The following is a 19,255-nucleotide window of genomic DNA, read 5'->3' as shown; positions in this document are numbered from 1 at the left end:
TCATTCACTGAATGGTAGAAAAGTGATTCAGGATGGAAAGCAGAAATAAAGAGACTACCTTTGGCTCACCACAAGAGTAACAGTGGGGAAACTCAGGAAAAGAAGCCCAAGAACAGGAGGGTTCTAATGAACCATCTGGAAAGTGGGAGAGAATATTAAAGGGAGCAAAAATGAAATTTCCTGATGATAAATGAGAGTGGTTTTCTAACAAGGATGAACCACGAAGGATGCCAAAGGGGTTATGTGAAATGAAGGATATCCACTCCACTTAGACTGAATAATTACAGGCAAGGAGCACAACCGTGGAGGGAACCCCTCAACCACACTCCTACAGGAAGAAATAGGGAATGCCAGTGATTATTTTTATTTTTATTTTTAAGATTTTATTTATTTATTTGACAGACAGAGATCACAAGTAGGCAGAGAGGCAGGCAGAGAAAAAGGAGGAAGCAGGCTCCCTGCTGAGCAGAGAGCCAGATGCGGGGCTTGATCCCAGGACCCTGGGATCATGACCTGAGCCGAAGGCAGAGGCTTTAACCCACTGAGCCACCCAGGCTCCCCACCAGTGATTATTTTTAAAGAGGAGGCAGTTGAGATGGGATGGGACATGAACTGGACCTCTGAGTGAAGTAGTATTTCAGTCATGTGTTGTGGTCTGAATTATATCAACGCTTACTTCTCTGTATACCTTTATTCATGTCTTCTGTAGAAACATTCCCTTTTGTTTCTGTGAATATGCATGAATCACTATTAATTATAGAATATTTACAACTTCTCAATAATACAACTGTGTCTTCATTTATCAAGACATACATGTATTTACTTAGAAATATGAGACATTACTTTGTATTTCATGGTTAGTGGAAATTCCAAAAAAATCTAGGAACTAAGATAAAACTGGCAATGCTTTATTTTGGAAATCTAGGCACATTTTTAAAATACCATTACCATTACTTCATAAAAGAATATTTAAGAAGGTAGCAAAGAAATCATCTCAGGATAAGGAAGTGTCCTTTAAAGCAAACAAATATACATTTATAAAACTTGCTACCTTCCTCTTGTATCAATAATTTTCCTGTAAGAGCCACAAAAACTTAGTCATGGACCAGGACTTGTTAATATACTCAAATTCGAGAACTACCAGCAAAGAAGACAAAGTCAAGGTAGATATGTGGATTCTTAAAATTAAAAAAAGAAAAAAGCAGCAATTAGAGTTTTTTAAATAATAATACTGAAGACAGAAATAGGAAGAAAGGAAGGCTTATCATGAATAATCTTAAATTCAGGAGGAGGTACGGCTTGCATATGTGTGTACTTAAGAGGAAGACTCTGGATACAACTGACCCAGAGGAAGTCATAGAAGGGGATGGAGACAATGAAGACACACTGAGGAAACAAAGAGTCTGCAGCCCAGAGTAAGGACTAAATTGCAGAGCAGCCTACCTCCTCAGGGACCCTAGGTGTGCTCACTGCACGCAGAGTGCATTCCCAGGAATCACACACAGGGCACAGCTGGTGAAACAAGACAAGACGTCTCCAGGGACAAAATGAAAACACAGCTTCTCTGAACACAGTCCAGGTATGTACTTATTAATTTTTTTAAATCATATTAAATAGATACAGGATTTGTATGGGCTCCCTCTGGTGGGTCTGCTGAACACATGAGATTTGCTATGCTTTGCAAAATAAATGCCTCGCATGTTCAGTAAAAATTTACTTTTGAAGCAACTGAACAGTGGTGCTCAAACTTTTTAGTCTCAAAAATCCTTCTAGCCTCCAAAGAAACTCATAAGGTTTGGCATTATTTGCAAACAACGATGATGCCTGCTATCACTCACCTTCCCTTCACCTGCCAGGTAATCAGTGTCTTGATTTTGGTGTTTATCATTCCCATGTATTTTTCTTACACACACCAACAAATCTATTTAAGAAAGAAACCTGAAAAACTAAACAAAACCACCAAAAAACACGGTATGTGCAATGGGGGGTGGGGGGATGGGTGTGAAAGACAGAAGGAAAGAAAGCCAGAGCAAGTGAGAGAGGCAAAGTATGAGCTAGCACACAATGAGAACACTTGTTACTTGGGCATATTCTAAAATATCTATAAAAGGGCACCTGGGGTACTCACTTCGGCAGCACATATACTAAAACCAAAACAATACGCTTGTATACACGCAAATTTGTGAGGCGTTCTATATTTTCTTTTTGAAGAAGGATAGAATATTAAAGTGCTTTCTAGATCTCAAAAATTAATTAATTAATTAAAAATAAAAATAAAGGGACCTGGGTGGCTGAGTCGGTTGAGTGTCTTCCTTCGGCTCGGGTCACGGTCCAGGGGTCCCTGGATCAAGTCCCGCCTTGGGCTCCCTGCTTAGCAGGGAGTTTGCTTCTCCCTCTCCCCCTACCCCGAGGTCCCGTGTGCTCACTCACTTGGCTCGCTCTCTCAAAACTAAGTAAATAAAATCTAAAAAAAAAAAAAAAAAAAAGATACTATAGGCGCCTGGGTGGCTCAGTTAAGCACCTGAGTTCTACTCAGATCATGATCCCGGGGTCCTGGGATCGAGTCCCGTGTCAGTCTCCCTGTTCAGCAGGGAGTCTGCCTTCTCCTTCTACCTCACACCCTGCCTGTGATCTTTCTCTCTCACACTCTCTCTCTCTCTCTCTCTCAATTAACTAATTAATTAATTAAAAAGATAATAGCTTAGGGGTGCCTGGGTGGCTCAGTTGGTTAAGTGTCCGACTCTCAATTTCAGCTCAAGTCCCAGTCTCAGGATAGTAAGCTTAATACCTGAATCAGGGTCTGCAGGAGCAGGGAGCCTGCTCAAGGGTCTCTCTCTCTCCTCTCCCTCTGCCCCTTTCCTCCACCAAGATCATGGATGCATGCTCTCTCTCTCTCTCTTCTCTCTCTCAAATAAATAAAATCTTAAAAATAAATAAATAACACAATTTATTTTTAATAAAATAATGTATTATTGTATTTATTTATTTATTTTTAATGAAATAAAATTAAGCAACTTTAATCTCATGTTTTCCTATGTTTATACCTTCCATTTCTCTTTCTGGCTTACTACATAAAGTAGAACTTCCCACACAATGATGAATAAAAGCAGTGATGGCAAGTGATCCTGAATTGTTGCTTATTTTGATAGAAATATTTATAATGACTCACCAGTTATGATCTTTGCTGTGACTGCTTGACAAATATTATTTAAGAAAGTTCCCTTCTAGGGGCTCCAGCGTGGCTCAGTCGGATAAGCATCTGCCTTCGGCTCGGGTCACCATCCCAGGATCCTGGGATCAAGTCTCACGATTCAATGGCATCTACTTCTCCCTCTCCCTTTGTCTCTCCCCCTGGCTTGTGCTCTCTCTTTCACTCTCTCTCTCTCAATTAGATAAAATCTTTTTTTTTTAAAAAAAGTAAAAGAGGGGTACCTGGGTGGCTCAGTGGGTTAAGCCGCTGCCTTCGGCTCAGGTCATGATCTCAGGGTCATGGGATCCAGTCCCGCATAGGGCTCTCTGCTCAGCAGGGAGCCTGCTTCCCTTCCTCTCTCTCTGCCTGCCTCTCCATCTACTTGTGATTTCTCTCTGTCAAATAAATAAATAAGGGATGCCTGGGTGGCTCAGTTGGTTAAGCAGCTGCCTTCGGCTCAGGTCATGATCCCAGCGTCCTGGGATCGGGCTACTTGCTCCGCGGGGAGCCTGCTTCTCCCTCTGACTCTGCCTTCCACTCTGTCTGCCTGTGCTCGCTCTCACTCTCTCTCTCTCTTACAAATAAATAAATAAAATCTTTAAAAAATAAATAAATAAATAAATAAATAAATAAATAAATAAATAAAATCTTTAAAAAAGAAAAAGAAAGTTCCCTTCTATTCCTAGTCTGCTAAAAGTTTTTATCGAGTCTCTAATGTCATCAAATGCTTTTTTTTTATGTCATAAAACATTAAATGCTGTCAAATTACTTTTCTACATCTATTGAGGTGATCACATGCTTCTTCTCCTTACATCAGTTAAATATAATATAATGGAATAAATGTATAATAATAACGTGGTAGGACACAATACACCAGTGAATTAAATTTGCAAATATTTCATGTAATAATTCTATATCTGTTCATTAAAACAGGGAATCATCTATGTTCATAAAAATGAAACTTCTAAAATTTTCTTTTTCATCTAGTTTGTATATTAACATGTCTAACCTCATAAAATGAGCTTGATAGGTCTATTTTCTGAAACAGACCATACAAGTCTTTCAGACTTGGTAAAAACATGTAAAACCACCTCAGAATGATGGAAGTGAGGCTATTAATCCCAGGTTTAATTGATTTCAGTCTTCTACTGTATGCAATGTAATCTTCTTTTTTTTTCCATATTTTTTAATTAATTTTATGTTTTTCCATATTCCAAAATTCATTGTTTATGCACTGTAATCTTGTATGATTAATATCTTCTGCCTCCTGTTTGTTTGTTTTTCAATCTTAACAGCTGTCTTCCAAATGAAACCAGGGAGCATCTCGTGATTGTCTAATACCATCTTACAGACCTGAACCCCAGTGTGTGTTCAACAAATGTTTTTCTGATTGACTGACTAACCCCAGTGTTCTTCGTTCAATCTTTTTCCTTAATCTTTTATGAGAAAAATTTCAAACACACACGGAAGTAGAAAGGATAGAGACCCCTCCTGTATCCAGCACCCAGTTTCAGTAACCAACAGTTCATGACCAATCCTCTTCCATTCGTCCCCACATGCCTAGCCCCATATTATTCTGAATTAAACCAGACATCTCATCATTTCACTCACTGGCACTCCAATATGTCAATCTAAAGGAAAATGACTTTCTAAAAATATAATGCCACAAGCATGCCTTAAAAAATAAAAAAAGAAGAACGCCTTAAATTCAGATATTCAGTGAGCATTCAAATTCCAATGGCTTCAAATGATTTTTTTCCTTAAAGATGGTTTCTCTTGATAGGATCTAAGCATTGTGATTGCTTGATCTTTCTTTTACTCTACAGGTATATTTCCCTTTTATTTTTCTTGCAGTTCATTTGACGAAACTGAATCATTTATCCTGCAGAGCAGTGCTTCTCAAGCTCTCTATGCGGAAGGGACAGTTGAAGATTTCCAGTCGGTCTCAGACTGAGACAGGGCCCTCGTGTGCATGACCACCACACAGACCGAGCACATGCAACTAGCCAGGAGCGGGTTAGAACACTGGGACCAGTTTACATGCTACTCCATGAAGGAAGTCCAGTGATGGCGTGCTTAAATATGATGGCTTGAACATTTCTAAACACTGCTGCTTAAACATTTCTAAGGTCTTCCTTTTGATTTTTCTGCTTATTTCATTATGCACATCACATCTTGAGAAGCAATGCTGTCGCATTTCCCACAGGCTGGATTTTGCTTGTTAATTCTCCAAGACAGAGTTTAACATTCTCTGTCCTCTGTACTTCCTATAAATTTGGAGCTGGATCTAGAGATTTGATCAGATTCAGGATCAAGTATTTTGGCCAGATTTTAGAGTTGCCATTGTATTCTTCTATCAGGAGACCTGAAAATCTGGCCCTGGCCCCTCTTTTTGTGATGTTGCTGGTCATTGGTGAACAATGTTATTAGTAACACTAAATGTCAAAGCCCTGCAAGCAAATTTGTTTGTCCAAAGTTTGTTCCTTGAGAAACTCAGAAGAAGCTCTCCACCCCTCAGCCCTCACTAGTTCCCTCTGTGGCCTCAGTTTCTGACACAATGCAGATCTTCTGGCTGGCAGCTGTGAGTTCCCACCATTTGTGAAGATCCTAGGGTGACCTTGTCACCCACTTGTCTTGGAGATGGGCTTTATTATTCCAGTTGCTGTATCTGTTTTGTAAGAATTGGGACTATTAAAAAATATACAACCCACCTCCCTTCTACTTTTTTAATAGAATGTTGTTTGCTTTAGCACCTTAAAATGACACTTAATTCATTGATTTTTCAGGGTTTTCAATTTTTCCTAAATATATTTAAACTAAATGTACTACAAGTATGTCTTTATCTACATCCCACACATCTTGCTTTATTAATGTTAACTGTGATCAGACAATTTAAGTGGGGTCTACCAAGTTTCTACAAAACGAAGTGACTATTTTCCTGCATATCTGAGCAGTTTCAAGAGAATATTTTCATTGCTGATTAGTAAGTAATTTGCAATTTACTATATTTCTCTTTATCCCAGGAATCTATAATTATGAGTTTTTAAATATCCAAAGACATTTCTACATAACTACATCCTAGTCAAGCAGAGCTCTACTTATGTTATTGATTCTTTGACATTTGTTTAGACTTTAGCTGTCAACCAGTACACAGACAACTTATTTTAAGTATCCCACGTGACTATGTACCCCCAACTGTGAGTATGGAATTTCTGTGTGGATCTGTATAGTTACAGAATTTTATTTTAGTTTAGTTACAGAACTTTAAAAATAAATATAAGTCAAGCCTATTAATCAAGTTTTTAGGTTGTCTATATCTTTACTCAATTTATTCACTTTGTTTTCTTAAGCCACTGTTTTTTTTAATTGAAGTCATTTAAAATCTTCTACTATGATTATGAATTTGTCAAATTTAACTTTATTTCTCCAGTTTGGGTTTATGTATTATGGCTATGATGTTGGGCACATTAAAATTCCTGATTCATAAAGCATTGTGATTGATATATTATCCCTCTTTGTTCATATTTATCAATTTTTTGCCACAAATTCTATTTTGTCTAATATTAATAGTGCTGTGCCAGCTTTCTTCTGGTATTTGCTTAACCTATCTTTTTCCTGCCCTTTATTTTCAGCCTCTGGTATGATTCTGTTTAGGACTCTCTCACTGAAAAATGCCCTCTGTGGTCATGTATGTCTATAATTGGTAAGTTTAGCCTATTTAGATTCATGAGTGCTGATACACTTAATCTTTTTACGAAAAACAATATCAATCAAGAGTTAAAATATATATTGTCACAGTTCATGCATTTCTAGTCTTACCCCTGTTTCTTTTACCCAGACCCCTGTATTTACTTTTCTTCTTGTTGAAATATACCTTATATGGATTGAAACAATACTTATAAAGATTATTTAGTAACAGAAGAACTTTAAAAGATAACAATATAATTTTTTTATATTTTATTTTTTTTAATTTCTTTTCAGGGTACCAAAATTCATTATTTATGTATACCACACCCAGTGTTCCATGCAACACGTGCCCTCAATAATACCCATCACCAGGCTCACCCAACCTCCTACCCCCTGCCCCTTTAAAACCCTTAGATTGTTTTTCAGAGTCCACAGTCTCTCATGGTTCATCTCCCCCTCCAATTTCCCCCAACTCCCTTCTCCTCTCCATCTCCCCATGTCCTCCGTGTTATTTCTTATGCTCCACAAATAAGTGAAACCATATGATAATTGACTCTCTCTGTTTGACTTATTTCACTCAGCACAATCTCTTCCAGTCCCGTCCATGTTGCTACAAAAATTGGGTATTCATCCTTTCTGATGGAGGCATAATACTCCGTAGTGTTACAGGACCACATCTTCCTTATCCATTCGTCTATTGAAGGGCATCTTGATTCTTTCCACCATTTGGTGACCTTGGCCATTGCTGCTATGAACATTGGAGTAGAGATGACCCTTCTTTTCACTACATCTGTATCTTTGGGGTAAATACCCAGTAGTGCAACTGTAGGGTCATAGGGAAGCTCTATTTTTAATTTTTTGAGGAACCTCCACACTGTTCTCCAAAATGGCTATACCAACTTGCATTCCCACCAATAGTGTAAGAGGGTTCCCCTTTCTCCATATCCTCTCCAACACACGTTATTTACTGTCCTGTTAATTTTGGCCATTCTAACTGGTGTAAGGTGGTGTCTCAATGTGGTTTTGATTTGAATCTCCCTAATGGCTAGTGATGATGAACATTTTTTCATGTGTCCATTAGCCATTTGTATGTCTTCATTGGAGAAGTGCCTATTCATGTCTTCTGCCCATTTTTTGACATGATTATCTGTTTTGTGTGTGTTGAGTTTGAGGGGTTCTTTATAGATCCTGGATATCAGCCCTTTGTCTGTACTATCATTTGTGAATATCTTCTCCCATTCCGTCGGTTGCCTCTTTGTTTTGTTCACTGTTTCCTTTGCTGTGCAGAAGCTTTTGATTTTGATGAAGTCCCAAAAATTCATTTTCGCTTTTGTTTCCTTTACCATTGGAGACATATCTTGAAAGAAGTTGCTGTGGCCGATATCGAAGAGATTACTGCCTATGTTCTCCTCTAGGATTCTGATGGATTCCTGCCTCATGTTGAGGTCTTTTATCTATTTTGAGTTTATCTTTGTGTATGGTACACAATATAATTTTTAAATTACATAGGTAACATGATTAAAATCACTGAAAAATCATGTTCTAGGGAAATAAACTGAAAGGAAAAAAATTTTTTTGATGGTTAAGATTAGGTCAGACTTGGGGCGCCTGGGTGGCTCAGTGGGTTAAAGCCTCTGCCTTCGGCTCAGGTCTTCGGTTCTGGGATCGAGCCCCGCATCGGGCTCTCTGCTCAGCGGGGAGCCTGCTTCCTCCTCTCTCTCTCTACCTGCCTCTTGGCCTACTTGTGATTTCTGTCTGTCAAATAAATAAATAAAATCTTAAAAAAAAAAAAAAGATTAGGTCAGACTTAATCCCAACACTTTAGTTGAGACCATGCTAAAATGAACAAACAAAAAGCAAAAACAAAATCCTCTCTCTCCCCAACATCATTCTTTTTTTTTTTTTTTAAAGATTTTACTTATTTATTTGTCAGAGAGAGAGAAAGAGTGAGCTTGCACACAAAGGGGGAGCAGCAGGCAGAGGGAGAAGCAAACTTCCCACCAAGCTGGGAGCCTGTGTGGGACTCGATCCCAGGAACCTGGGATCATTACCTAAGCCAAAGACAGACGCTTAATGACTGAGCCACCCAAGCATCCCAAGCCCCAACACCATTCTTAAAACTAACAAACCATTTGGGTCATAAGCAGGTCCCACTTACAAAACAGTTCCCTAAAAAGCAACAGAAGGCAGCAGAATGGGCAATGAACTGGGTGGGTAACCTTGGACAGCCTTTGGGGACTTCAGATTCCTCATGGTTAAAGTGGAAACAATTGATCTCATGAGAGTTTTATTAAGAGGAACAAATGTGAAACAATGAACATGGAATTCCTCATCAAACTGTATTATTAGTTATATGTGTGTGTGTGTGTGTGTTTAATTTTTTTAACGATAAGGCAGAATATACAGTAACATTATCAGTCTAGATTAGCCATGTCCACTAATGACTAAGTTGGACTGGATCCCAAATAAACATGAAACAAGATAAAGCCAGCTTCCTACCCCTCTTCCTATTTTCCACCTTCTAAGGTAGCCTGGATTTTCCCTCCATTAAAATGCTAGTGTAAGTGTCAAAGCTCTCACTGCCACTTTCATGGCATTCAGGCTTACAAATCAGTGAGTACTTTCTTTTCTCATTTTTTAATGAGGGAAGCTAGACTGAGCACTGGCCAGCTACCATGACCCGGACACTGTCTCACTAGCATACATCCCCTCCAGCACATTAATTGTAGGCGACATTCTATCACTTGGTCACATTTCCTAGGCTGCGACCTGACTATCCTTGTTTCTTTTTCATTTCCTAATAAACCCATACCCTGATTAATAGTATTAATCCTAACTTAGAATACAGTCAGCAATTCCAAGTAGTAAGAACACTTATTTAAGCATCTCTGCAATCCAGCGTGGGTGGCCTTTCCATGTGAAGCTCACCTACTGCTGGGGTATCACAGACCCACAGGAAAACAGCACATCCTGAGGCAAACAGTTGTCTCATAAAACGTGACTCACTCACTACAACAAAACAATGGTTCCTTCTTAGCCTAGGGATCATATACTGTTCCTTTCCATGTCCCACAACCCATTTAGCATCTGTTCATGGGAGGGAACTGTTCCTCCTGCTTTGATGAATATGTGGGGAAGAAGTGCGGAAAGGGTAAAGTGAAATATTTCCTGGGCCTCCTTTTATTCCATTTGTTTCTTACATAAAAACAGAGATTTAAAAATGTATGAATGAAAGGCAAGTAGTACTGCAGGTTTTTAGGAAACAGACTCAAGCTTTTAGGGATTTTCATAATTTGCCAAAAGAAATTAGGAAATCAGTATATTATGGTATCAGCTAACAAACACGTAAGGTGTTGGGTGCTTTTGAGAATAACCAGAATATCAGATTTCCTGATCAAAAACCTCTAAGCATCCAAACATATATTTCAGCAATAGCAACAACTTAGGCATCTCACAAAGAAAAAAATATAAAACACCTACAAATGTAAAGGAGGGGAGGATAAGTGAAGAGCTTGGGAACAGAACACAGTTTCTAACCTGAGCCAATAAACTGTCAGTCCCCTCTACTGTACAAGAAATTCATTAATGTCTAATAGTATGAATACTTAATTAATTTTTACTGACTAAGAATTGGAGTAACTTGACCATAGGTTTCAGCATTGTATCTTAACCATCCTGGACTGAGGATAAATTTGAGCCACTGACTATTCATTCATATGAAGAAAGCTAGAGAAAGGCAGGTCAGTATTGAAAGACTAAGCTCAGAAGAGGGAAAACCAAAGCCCTCATTCCTATAGGTACTAACACAACAAATTGATCAAAAAATATTGAGGCTTGGCCTGGACAAAGGAAACCATCAAGGATGCATAATTCACAAAGGCAAAATAAGGTCAAGGACAACCTGTTTCACTGAGATAAACTTTAGTGACCTCAACAAGAATGTCCATGCTATCAATGGTAAGAACTGTCTCAAGGCTCACCTCATGCTTAGAGAAGAGTCGGACACCCTCCAGCTGGTGGAACACTGGGTAGTGCTGGGAGTCGATCTGGTCGCGCCGGTAGACATCGCCCACCACCAAGAAGGCATCCAGCCCAGCGTGCAGGAGGTCCCACTGGTGTGCAGATGTGTGTGCTCGCAGCATGTGAGTCCTGTTCAGGTAATAGTTGTCTCCCTTCTTCCTGCTGGGGTGGTCAGCTGGGATGAGCAGGCTGTCAAAGTTCTGCCAGGTGGTGACCACTGGAGAAAGGTCATCATAGACGGAGAACAGCGGGGTCCCGAAGCGGCCCACATACTGCTTGTAGAAGTGCTCCTTCACCCTCTCCTTGATCAGCCAGAGTGGGTGATGCTGCTGGTGGTGCAGATTCCTGCCGACCTTGGAGAGGACCTTCCGGGAGAGGTTGCTATAGTCATCCTGAGGATAAGATTTGCCCAGCAGCTCCACCATGCCACCTGGAGCTCCTCGGGCAGCAGGCTCCGAAGCAGCAGATCTCGAGCCCAAGGCCTGACAATGATGGCCTTTGGAGACACTACTGGACTTCCTCACCAGGTAAGCATGCACCTGGGCAACTCTCCTGAGAGCTGAGCAAACCATTGTAGAAACTTCTTTCACAGATTCTGGAAAGAGCACACACGCAAAGCGCAAGTCAAACTTGACTCTGTAGAAACTAAACTCGTCCTTTGTGTCTCCTACCAACCTCCCATTGTCCTACTGACATCTGTTTCCCCCACTGCCTCCTCCACACAGACAGAAGATCCCATTAAGGAAATCTGCTGACAGAGGCTTAATAGGTACTGCTCTAAACCAAAAGAGCCTTGAACCTCACTTTTAGATCCCTATTCTCTAGCTGTCCTTCCGTGAGTCTGAAGAAAACTTCCTTTATCACGCCATGTCATGTCCTGAATCCCTCAGGTTGAATAAAACTTTAAATGTGATAATTTACTTTTATTTGGACTATATTCTTGACTCAAAAAGTTTAGGAGGATCGTCTAAAGGACAGGGTTTGGTTGGCCCTAGCAATGTCTCATTAGTTAACGGAAGCACATGAGTATATACATTAGAAGAGGGGATATTTGAAACATCCATCCTGCACATTTCTGCCTGCCATCCTCCTTAACTACAAAGTTCTGTTTACCTTTGAGAGACATGACTTCTACATAATTCCACTGTATTAGAGAATGTTCTTACATAATGTTATAAAACTGTTACTACATTTACTTTTTCTGATGTTTCAAATAAAATACACCACTCTGGGTGCTGGTGATTTTTATTTAATATTTATAAAAATAAAAACGAAAAAATAAAAATGAAAAATCCAAGTATCTGGTGGCTCAATAGGTAAAGGGTCTGCCCTCTGCTCAGGTCATGATCCTGGGGTCCTGGGATCGAGTCCTGCACTGGGCTCCCTACTCAGTGGGGAGCTGCTTCTCCCTCACCCTCTGCCCCTCCCGCAATTATGCTCACTCACTCTAATAAATAAAAATCTTAAAATAAAAAAATTAAAAATAAATAAATTTCAAAAATGAACAAAGTGATAGACTATACCAATGGACAGTTGAAGTTATTTTTATAAAATACAAATCTTTTTTATCCTCACATCTGGTTGTGTCATTCCAACTAAATGTCAATGCAACATCCCACCATTCTATTTTTGCTTTATAAAAGAACAAGTTTCTACTATGCACGCATAGTAAACCAGGAACAGGGCTACACTTACTTGGGAAGGGATACAGAGCAGCCAGAAGACAGAGCATAGACCAGATCCTTTTTATAGACCTGCCAAGAATTTGGGGTACATGGGTGGCTCAGTCAGTTAAGCGTCTGCCTTTGGCTCAGGTCATAAATCTGGCACCCCAAGAGCTGGGGATCAGCCCAACATAGGGCTCCCTGCTTAGCAGGGGGTCTGCTTCTCCCTCTCCCTCTGTGCACGCCCCCTCATCACTTGTGCTCTCTCTCAAATAAATAAAATCTTTTAAAAAATATGTCTACAATTTAATATAAGAAGAACACCACATTAATTAATTAAAGAAGAGCATCAGTGTCACAGTGGAAAGTCCCTTCAGCAATCATCTGATACGGGCTGGTCACATCACGGATCAGGTGACAAAGAGCCAGGTGGAGCTGAATGAACTCTAGAATACCGGAAGAGTTAAAACAAAACAACAATGGAAGATTCTGGACCACGAATGTCGTGTTCATTACCCAGGGTCACAGAAGCAAGTTTTAAGCTGACTTGGGGGACTCGGTAGGGAAAATCTTTAGTTGTTTTATCCATATGTTCACAAAAAAAAAAAAAAAAAAAAAAAAAAAAAAAAAATATTTTATTATGAACTTAAATCACATAAATCATCTTCAAAATTTTGGAATTTTTTTAATCTACTGGGCTACTTTAAAGCATACAACCATGTGCTTATTTTACTTCAAGGGCCCTATAATCATACTAAGAAACCACCTATTTTTGTGATAGTAAGCTGCATTAGGAGGGAATCCCATTGTTCCGAGTGACATCAAAAGCATACTGAGTATGTACCAAGGCAGCACAGTGCCCCCATTCCAAAGTGTAACTGAAAATATTTAGCTACAAGTTAACATTATCGTGCATGTATGTGACTGCTTATTAGAAGCTTCAGCATAGCACCTTTGCAGGAGACTGCCTTCATGAGAGAAGATACCCAGGAACTCCCTGGATTTATTCATTTATGGCACTATTTTGTCAGTTGTTTCAAAAAGTGTTTTTGGTTGAACTTCAATGAAAATCTGTCTTCCCATCTACAGCGTTCAGTGGCTTGTCAATGCAATAGACAGGAATTTTAAATATGCTCGTGCCACCTTCCCCATCTTCACACGAAGTCACACTATGAGGTTTTTAGTTACCCAGCCTAGCACCCTTGGCAAGACACAAGAAAGCATCTCTTCCTCCAAAGGCATATGCTATATGCAAAGTCCAGAATTCTGGGGACGGTGCCATTGGTGTAGTTGCTTATGGGTTGCTGACTACCTTTTCCTTCTCGGTTCCCAGCCCTTCACACTTCCAAACCCACTTCTAGGTCCTGTTCCCACATATATGGCCCATCCTCGTGCCCGTGCTTTGTTCTCCTCACCCCACCCTCAGCTTACTGAGCAAAGTTTAATTTTCTTGTCTTCCTTTACAGACTTTTTAGCTGCTCAGCCCGGCATATATTCCCCACCATGACTTCTCCCCACCCAAAACAATTATTTGGAATTCTTTTTTCTATTGTCATTTATAACAAAGCAAGAATAAGATTATGATAGCTTTCCCACTTCCATCTGAAAAGGACATTCCATTCTTACTGTCTCTTAAATTTCTCTATAAGAAACCGTTTCGGGCACCTGGGTGGCTCAGTTGGTCAAGTGTCTGCCTTCAGCTCAGATCTTGATCCAGGGGTCCTGGGATTGAGGTCTGCTCAGCAGGGAGCCTGCATCTCCCTCTGCCTCCCTGCCCCACACCCAAGCTCTCTCTCTCTCTCTCAAATAAATAAACAAAATATTTACTTAAAAAAAAAAGAAAAAGAAACAAACAGTTCATATGGAAAACACAAGAGACCAGGGACAGTGACACGACCGACGGCAGCTATCCCTCTATACGGTGGGCTTCCATCTCACACTTTCAACAACAACGTTGTGAGGTATGCATTATTCCTACACATTACAAAGAAACTAAGACTCAAAGAGATCATGCAACTCGCACACACTCTTACACCTCCCCATGAACAAAGTTCACAACTCTGACCAACTCAAGTACTTCTCAATCAATAGTTCTCAACTGTTCAATTCAAATTGCACCTCTTTAATTACCTCTCTTCTCTCTTACCTAAGCAATTTAGATTATACATAAATGCATTTTAAATGCACAAATGAATACATGAATGAATAAATTAATAAATAAAACCCATTAGTTTGGATGGTGGAAATGAAATACTTTGTAACCAAGAACGGTAAGCCAAACTTGCCCATGACCTGATTTTGTATATAAAGTTTTGTTGAAAGGCAGCAATGCCTATTCATTTAAATATTGTCTGTGGTAGTTTCTCTACCATGAAGGCAGAGCTAAACAGTTGCCACAGAGACTGGATAGCTCACAGAGACTGGATAGCTCACAAAGACCTAAAACACTTACTATCTTATCGTACAGAACAAGCTTGCTGAGCCCTGCTTTAGCTTAATTCACTGTCTTCACACTACTAAGTACACAGTTCTTCACACTACTAAGAATATCTTCCTAGTTCACAAATACATGCAGATTACAGAGCCACTAAAAGTAACAAAAGTATAAATGTTGATATTAAACATGCTAATATTGTTACAGAAGACTGTGAGACCAGCTGTGAGAGGAATCAATACAATACCAAGGGCAAAAGATCACACTTAGCAGAGACACCCATGTGGGTGTGACCCTAAGTCAGCCACTCAGGCGTGTATTACTCTTGGACACATGGCTTGCCCTTTCTGACTCCCGAGTTTCTCATGGGTAAGGACGTAGAAAACAATATCTCATGGTAAAAGAATTAAACTAGATCCTGTTCATAATATACTTAACTCAATGCCCAATATATAAAAGATGAGTTTAATCAAGAGTTAAAAATGACACAGAGAATTCTAGAGACCAGGTAACAGAGAAAACAGTAAAGTTATTCACTGAGACAGGAAACACAGGATGGATTTTGTTTGTTTGTTCAAATGATTTTCATATGTGTATTTCTGGTTGAAGAGGGAAACAGCTTTGGACAGGTTAAAGTTAAATATGACTGAAGACAGTCATATAATTTCTAGGAATCGGTCTGAGGTATGGGTTTGAAAATGAAGTGAGAAATTAATGGTAGAAATGTAGACCCTGAAAATTATGTGTATAAAGAGTTAACATTAGGGGTGCCTGGGTGGCTCAGTGGGTTAAGCCTCTGCCTTTGGCTCAGGTCATGATCTCAGAGTCCTGGGATCGAGCCCCACATCGGGCTCCCTGCTCTGCAGACAGCCTGCTTCCCATCTCTCCCTCTGCCTGCCTCTCTGCCTACTTGTGATCTCTGTCTGTCAAATATATAAATAAAATCTTTAAAAAATAATAATAATAAAGAGTTAACATTATAAAGGTATGTGAAAATCCATGGGCAGGTAAGAGCAAAATTTAAAATGGACAAAAGACCAAAATCTTAGAAGTTATCCCATTTAAGCAAAGGGTATATAAAGAGTAAACCAGAAGAGACCCAAAGAGTACAATATTACAAAGGCAGGGGCACAGAGTTTCTAGATGAAAACCAAGGTATTTTCTGAAACTAAATGCCACTGTGTGTGCAAACCTTAGCCTGTTGTATTATTAATATTTGTCTGCCTTGTTGTTAGACTATGTGGTTCATTTTTTTTTTTTATAAGATTTTATTTATTTGACAGAGAGAAAGAGAGTCCACAAGGGAGAGCAAGGGAGTACTCTCACAAGGGAGAGCGGCAGAGGGAGAGGAAGAAGCAGGCTCTCCACCAAGCCAGGGGCCTGATGTGGGACTTGATCCCAGGATCCTGGGATCACAACCTGAGCCAAAGGCAGACACTTAATCAAGTGAGCCACCCAAGCGCCCATAGACTATGTGGTTCTTGAAAGTAGAACATACACTCCCTTCTCTCTCTCTTATGTTAATCTTCATATACCCAGAGTCTAGCGCTTCATATAATACTGGATAAAAGAGGAGGGAAGAACTGAAAAAGGAAAAACAGGAAAGGATAGGGAAAAAATTGGCTAACAGGATAAAACATAACAAAGAGATTAGGTGGGGCGCAAGGTAAAGAACTATTTGACAAGATGACCATCAACAGAGCAATTTCAATGGATGAGTGAGGACAGAAATCAGATTACAATGGGTTATTAAATGCGTGAAGATGTAAAAAAGGAGGATACCAAAGACAGAATAAACAAAAATATTTAAAAATTCTGAAATTAAAGGAAGCTGAGGGAACTTGTAATAGATGGTCCTGATCTCCCAAGGAAAGCTTTAGATGTAAAAGAAAAATATTGTGTATGATCTCAACATTCACCAAGTAAATGTGATTTTTTTTTTCAAAGAGGAATGCTATAGTACAGGATGAAAGTTATGAATATTAGATAGTAGGGTCAGGGGAGGACACTATGCATAAAATCAGAGGAATTCATTTAAGAGTTATTTGTAAAAATAAAAATTCAGAGAATTTTGAGAAATTTGAAAATGTTTCCCTCTCCAACCATAAATACAAATGAGAAATTTGAAAAGGAAAAAAGAAACTGATTTGGAGAAAGTGTAAGTTCAGAACGTGTAGGGAAACACTAGAGGAACAAGGAGGAGCATTGACATGGTTACCGGAAAGCCAGGAGTCAGCCAAAAAGAAGTATATTAACTGGTGACCTGTTATCCAGGAACAATCTAATAGCAGAGAGCAGTCACGAGGAGAAATTTCCAGATAGACTCAAAGGTTATCTATTTTAAAAAATAAATAAATAAGTAAAAATTAATATACGTTCTGTATGAATCCAAGAAAGTCACCAACCAAGGGTCTGGTAGAGATAAATATATTGATCTAAATATTACTTAATACCAGAAAATCTATCTCCCTGGCACAGTCAACTTTAACCTACTTCACTCCAATCTCTTGGGCCCCCGGGGCCTTCTTAACTGAATGTAGGCCTATCTTTAGATCAGCCAATCATGTTAAAGTCAGAATGACATATATGAGAAATAGTACAGCTCCTTATCAAGAAATCAATATTAGCTTTTGGAAAAAATACATAACAAGTGCTTTACATTTTATAAAAATAATTTCACATGCATCTTATTACCAATTCCAATAACACTTCCTGGAGTACACACAATTATTAGTCACAATTCACAGAAAAAGAAATACTGGTTCACAAATGACATAACTCAATTCCCCTGGAATTGAGAGGCCTCGAATCCTTGTCTATATCTTTAAAATCCCATAATTTTTCCACTCTACTCTAAGCCATTGAAAAAGAGAAATAAGGGGCACCTGGGTGGCTCAGTGAGTTAAGCCGCTGCCTTCAGCTCAGGTCATGATCTCAGGGTCCTGGGATCGAGTCCCGCATCGGGCACTCTGCTCATCAGGGAGCCTGCTTCCTTCTCTCTCTCTCTCTGCCTGCCTCTATGCCTACTTATGATCTCTCTCTGTCAAATAAATAAATAAAAATCTTTAAAAAAAAAAAAAAGAAAGAAAAAGAGAAATAAGATGGAGGCAAAAAGAGCACAAAAACAAAGGTATAAATAAGAGTTTCTTTAGTCAGTAGTACAAAGTTTTAGTTCTACAATATGAATATAAAAATGTCATGCATTAAATATATAAAGAACTCTATGTACCTCTCACTCTATCATGACTTAAAAATAACATGCTAGAGATAGTCTACACTACTAAAAAATGCAATGAACTTTTTTTCTTTATTACTTACAAGGACATTTTGAGATGTCTGCAATAGGCCAAGACTCTTTTTAAAAGGCTATTCAGGTAAGACCATGCTGACTTTCTTTTGATACATTTCCCCATAAAAGTCAGAAGGAGGCAAAATCACTCTGCTGGCTTTAAAGTGAGTGCCTCAGAGCCCTATAAAAAGTGCTCAGTGCTCTTGTTTGTTGATGATGGTACCTCTGAAGACGAGGGGGTGGTTTCTCCCACTGTAGTATGGGCTAATTCACTCCATCATATTTTCCTTCCTTCTTTGGTCATCCCAGGTTATGAAAACATACAGTATTTAAAGCTACTTTGACTAATTAAAGATCAGAGGACATAAAAGATTACTATGTCATGCTAAAGGACATTTACTTATAGCTATTATATCAACTTTGTAAGAAAAAAATAAACAATAACAAATAATTAACCCAAACCAGAAAAAGAAATGAAAAGTCTGAATGGAGCCTGCTCTTTCTCTTCTTAGTTACTGGTGGTTGTAGGAATGACCTAACACCACAAGAGCCCTTTTCCTCTTACTTGCTGGTCCTCTATTTACATAGTCCAGAAATGCGGATTATCAGAAAAGAGACTTCTGGCTTACAAGAGTAAATGTGCTGCACCATCCAAATCTGCCCTCAAGAATGGAAGATTCATCCACCCACATGCTCCTCAGGTTTCAACCATTTTTAAAGATAGCCTCACCGAGAGGCACCTGGCCAGCTCAGTGGAAAGAGCATGGGACTCGTGATCTTGGGGTCACGAGTTCAAGCCCCACGTGGAGTAGAGAGATTACTTAAATAAATACATACTTACATACATACATACTTTAAAGATTAAAGAAAGAACCTTGCCCCAAATCACTCACATCCTTCCATGAGCAGCCTGCATCTGTTAGGGTGCAGGGTACTTTTCAGGACAACGCTGGCGGACATGCTCCCATGCA

At 39.3% G+C, this 19,255-nt stretch overlaps 1 protein-coding gene across 12 annotated transcripts in view; it reads right to left on the bottom strand.

Moving 5' to 3' along the window:
* Positions 1-19,255, bottom strand: part of FARS2 (phenylalanyl-tRNA synthetase 2, mitochondrial) — a 524,473-nt gene that overhangs the window by 373,552 nt on the left and 131,666 nt on the right. For 6 of the 12 annotated variants that reach the window (XM_059399371.1, XM_059399372.1, XM_059399374.1 and 3 more), the window contains one exon: positions 10,858-11,492. The exons of the other annotated variants lie outside the window; for them this stretch is intronic. In XM_059399371.1, the coding sequence (XP_059255354.1) occupies positions 10,858-11,469 (612 nt within the window). In that variant the 5' untranslated portion in view covers positions 11,470-11,492. The remainder of the gene's footprint in view (positions 1-10,857; positions 11,493-19,255) is intronic. 12 annotated transcript variants of the gene reach the window in all.

Source organism: Mustela nigripes, chromosome 5 (genome assembly GCF_022355385.1).
Source record: "Mustela nigripes isolate SB6536 chromosome 5, MUSNIG.SB6536, whole genome shotgun sequence".
Classification (NCBI taxonomy): domain Eukaryota; kingdom Metazoa; phylum Chordata; class Mammalia; order Carnivora; family Mustelidae; genus Mustela; species Mustela nigripes.
This window is presented reverse-complemented; position numbering and strand designations above follow the sequence as displayed.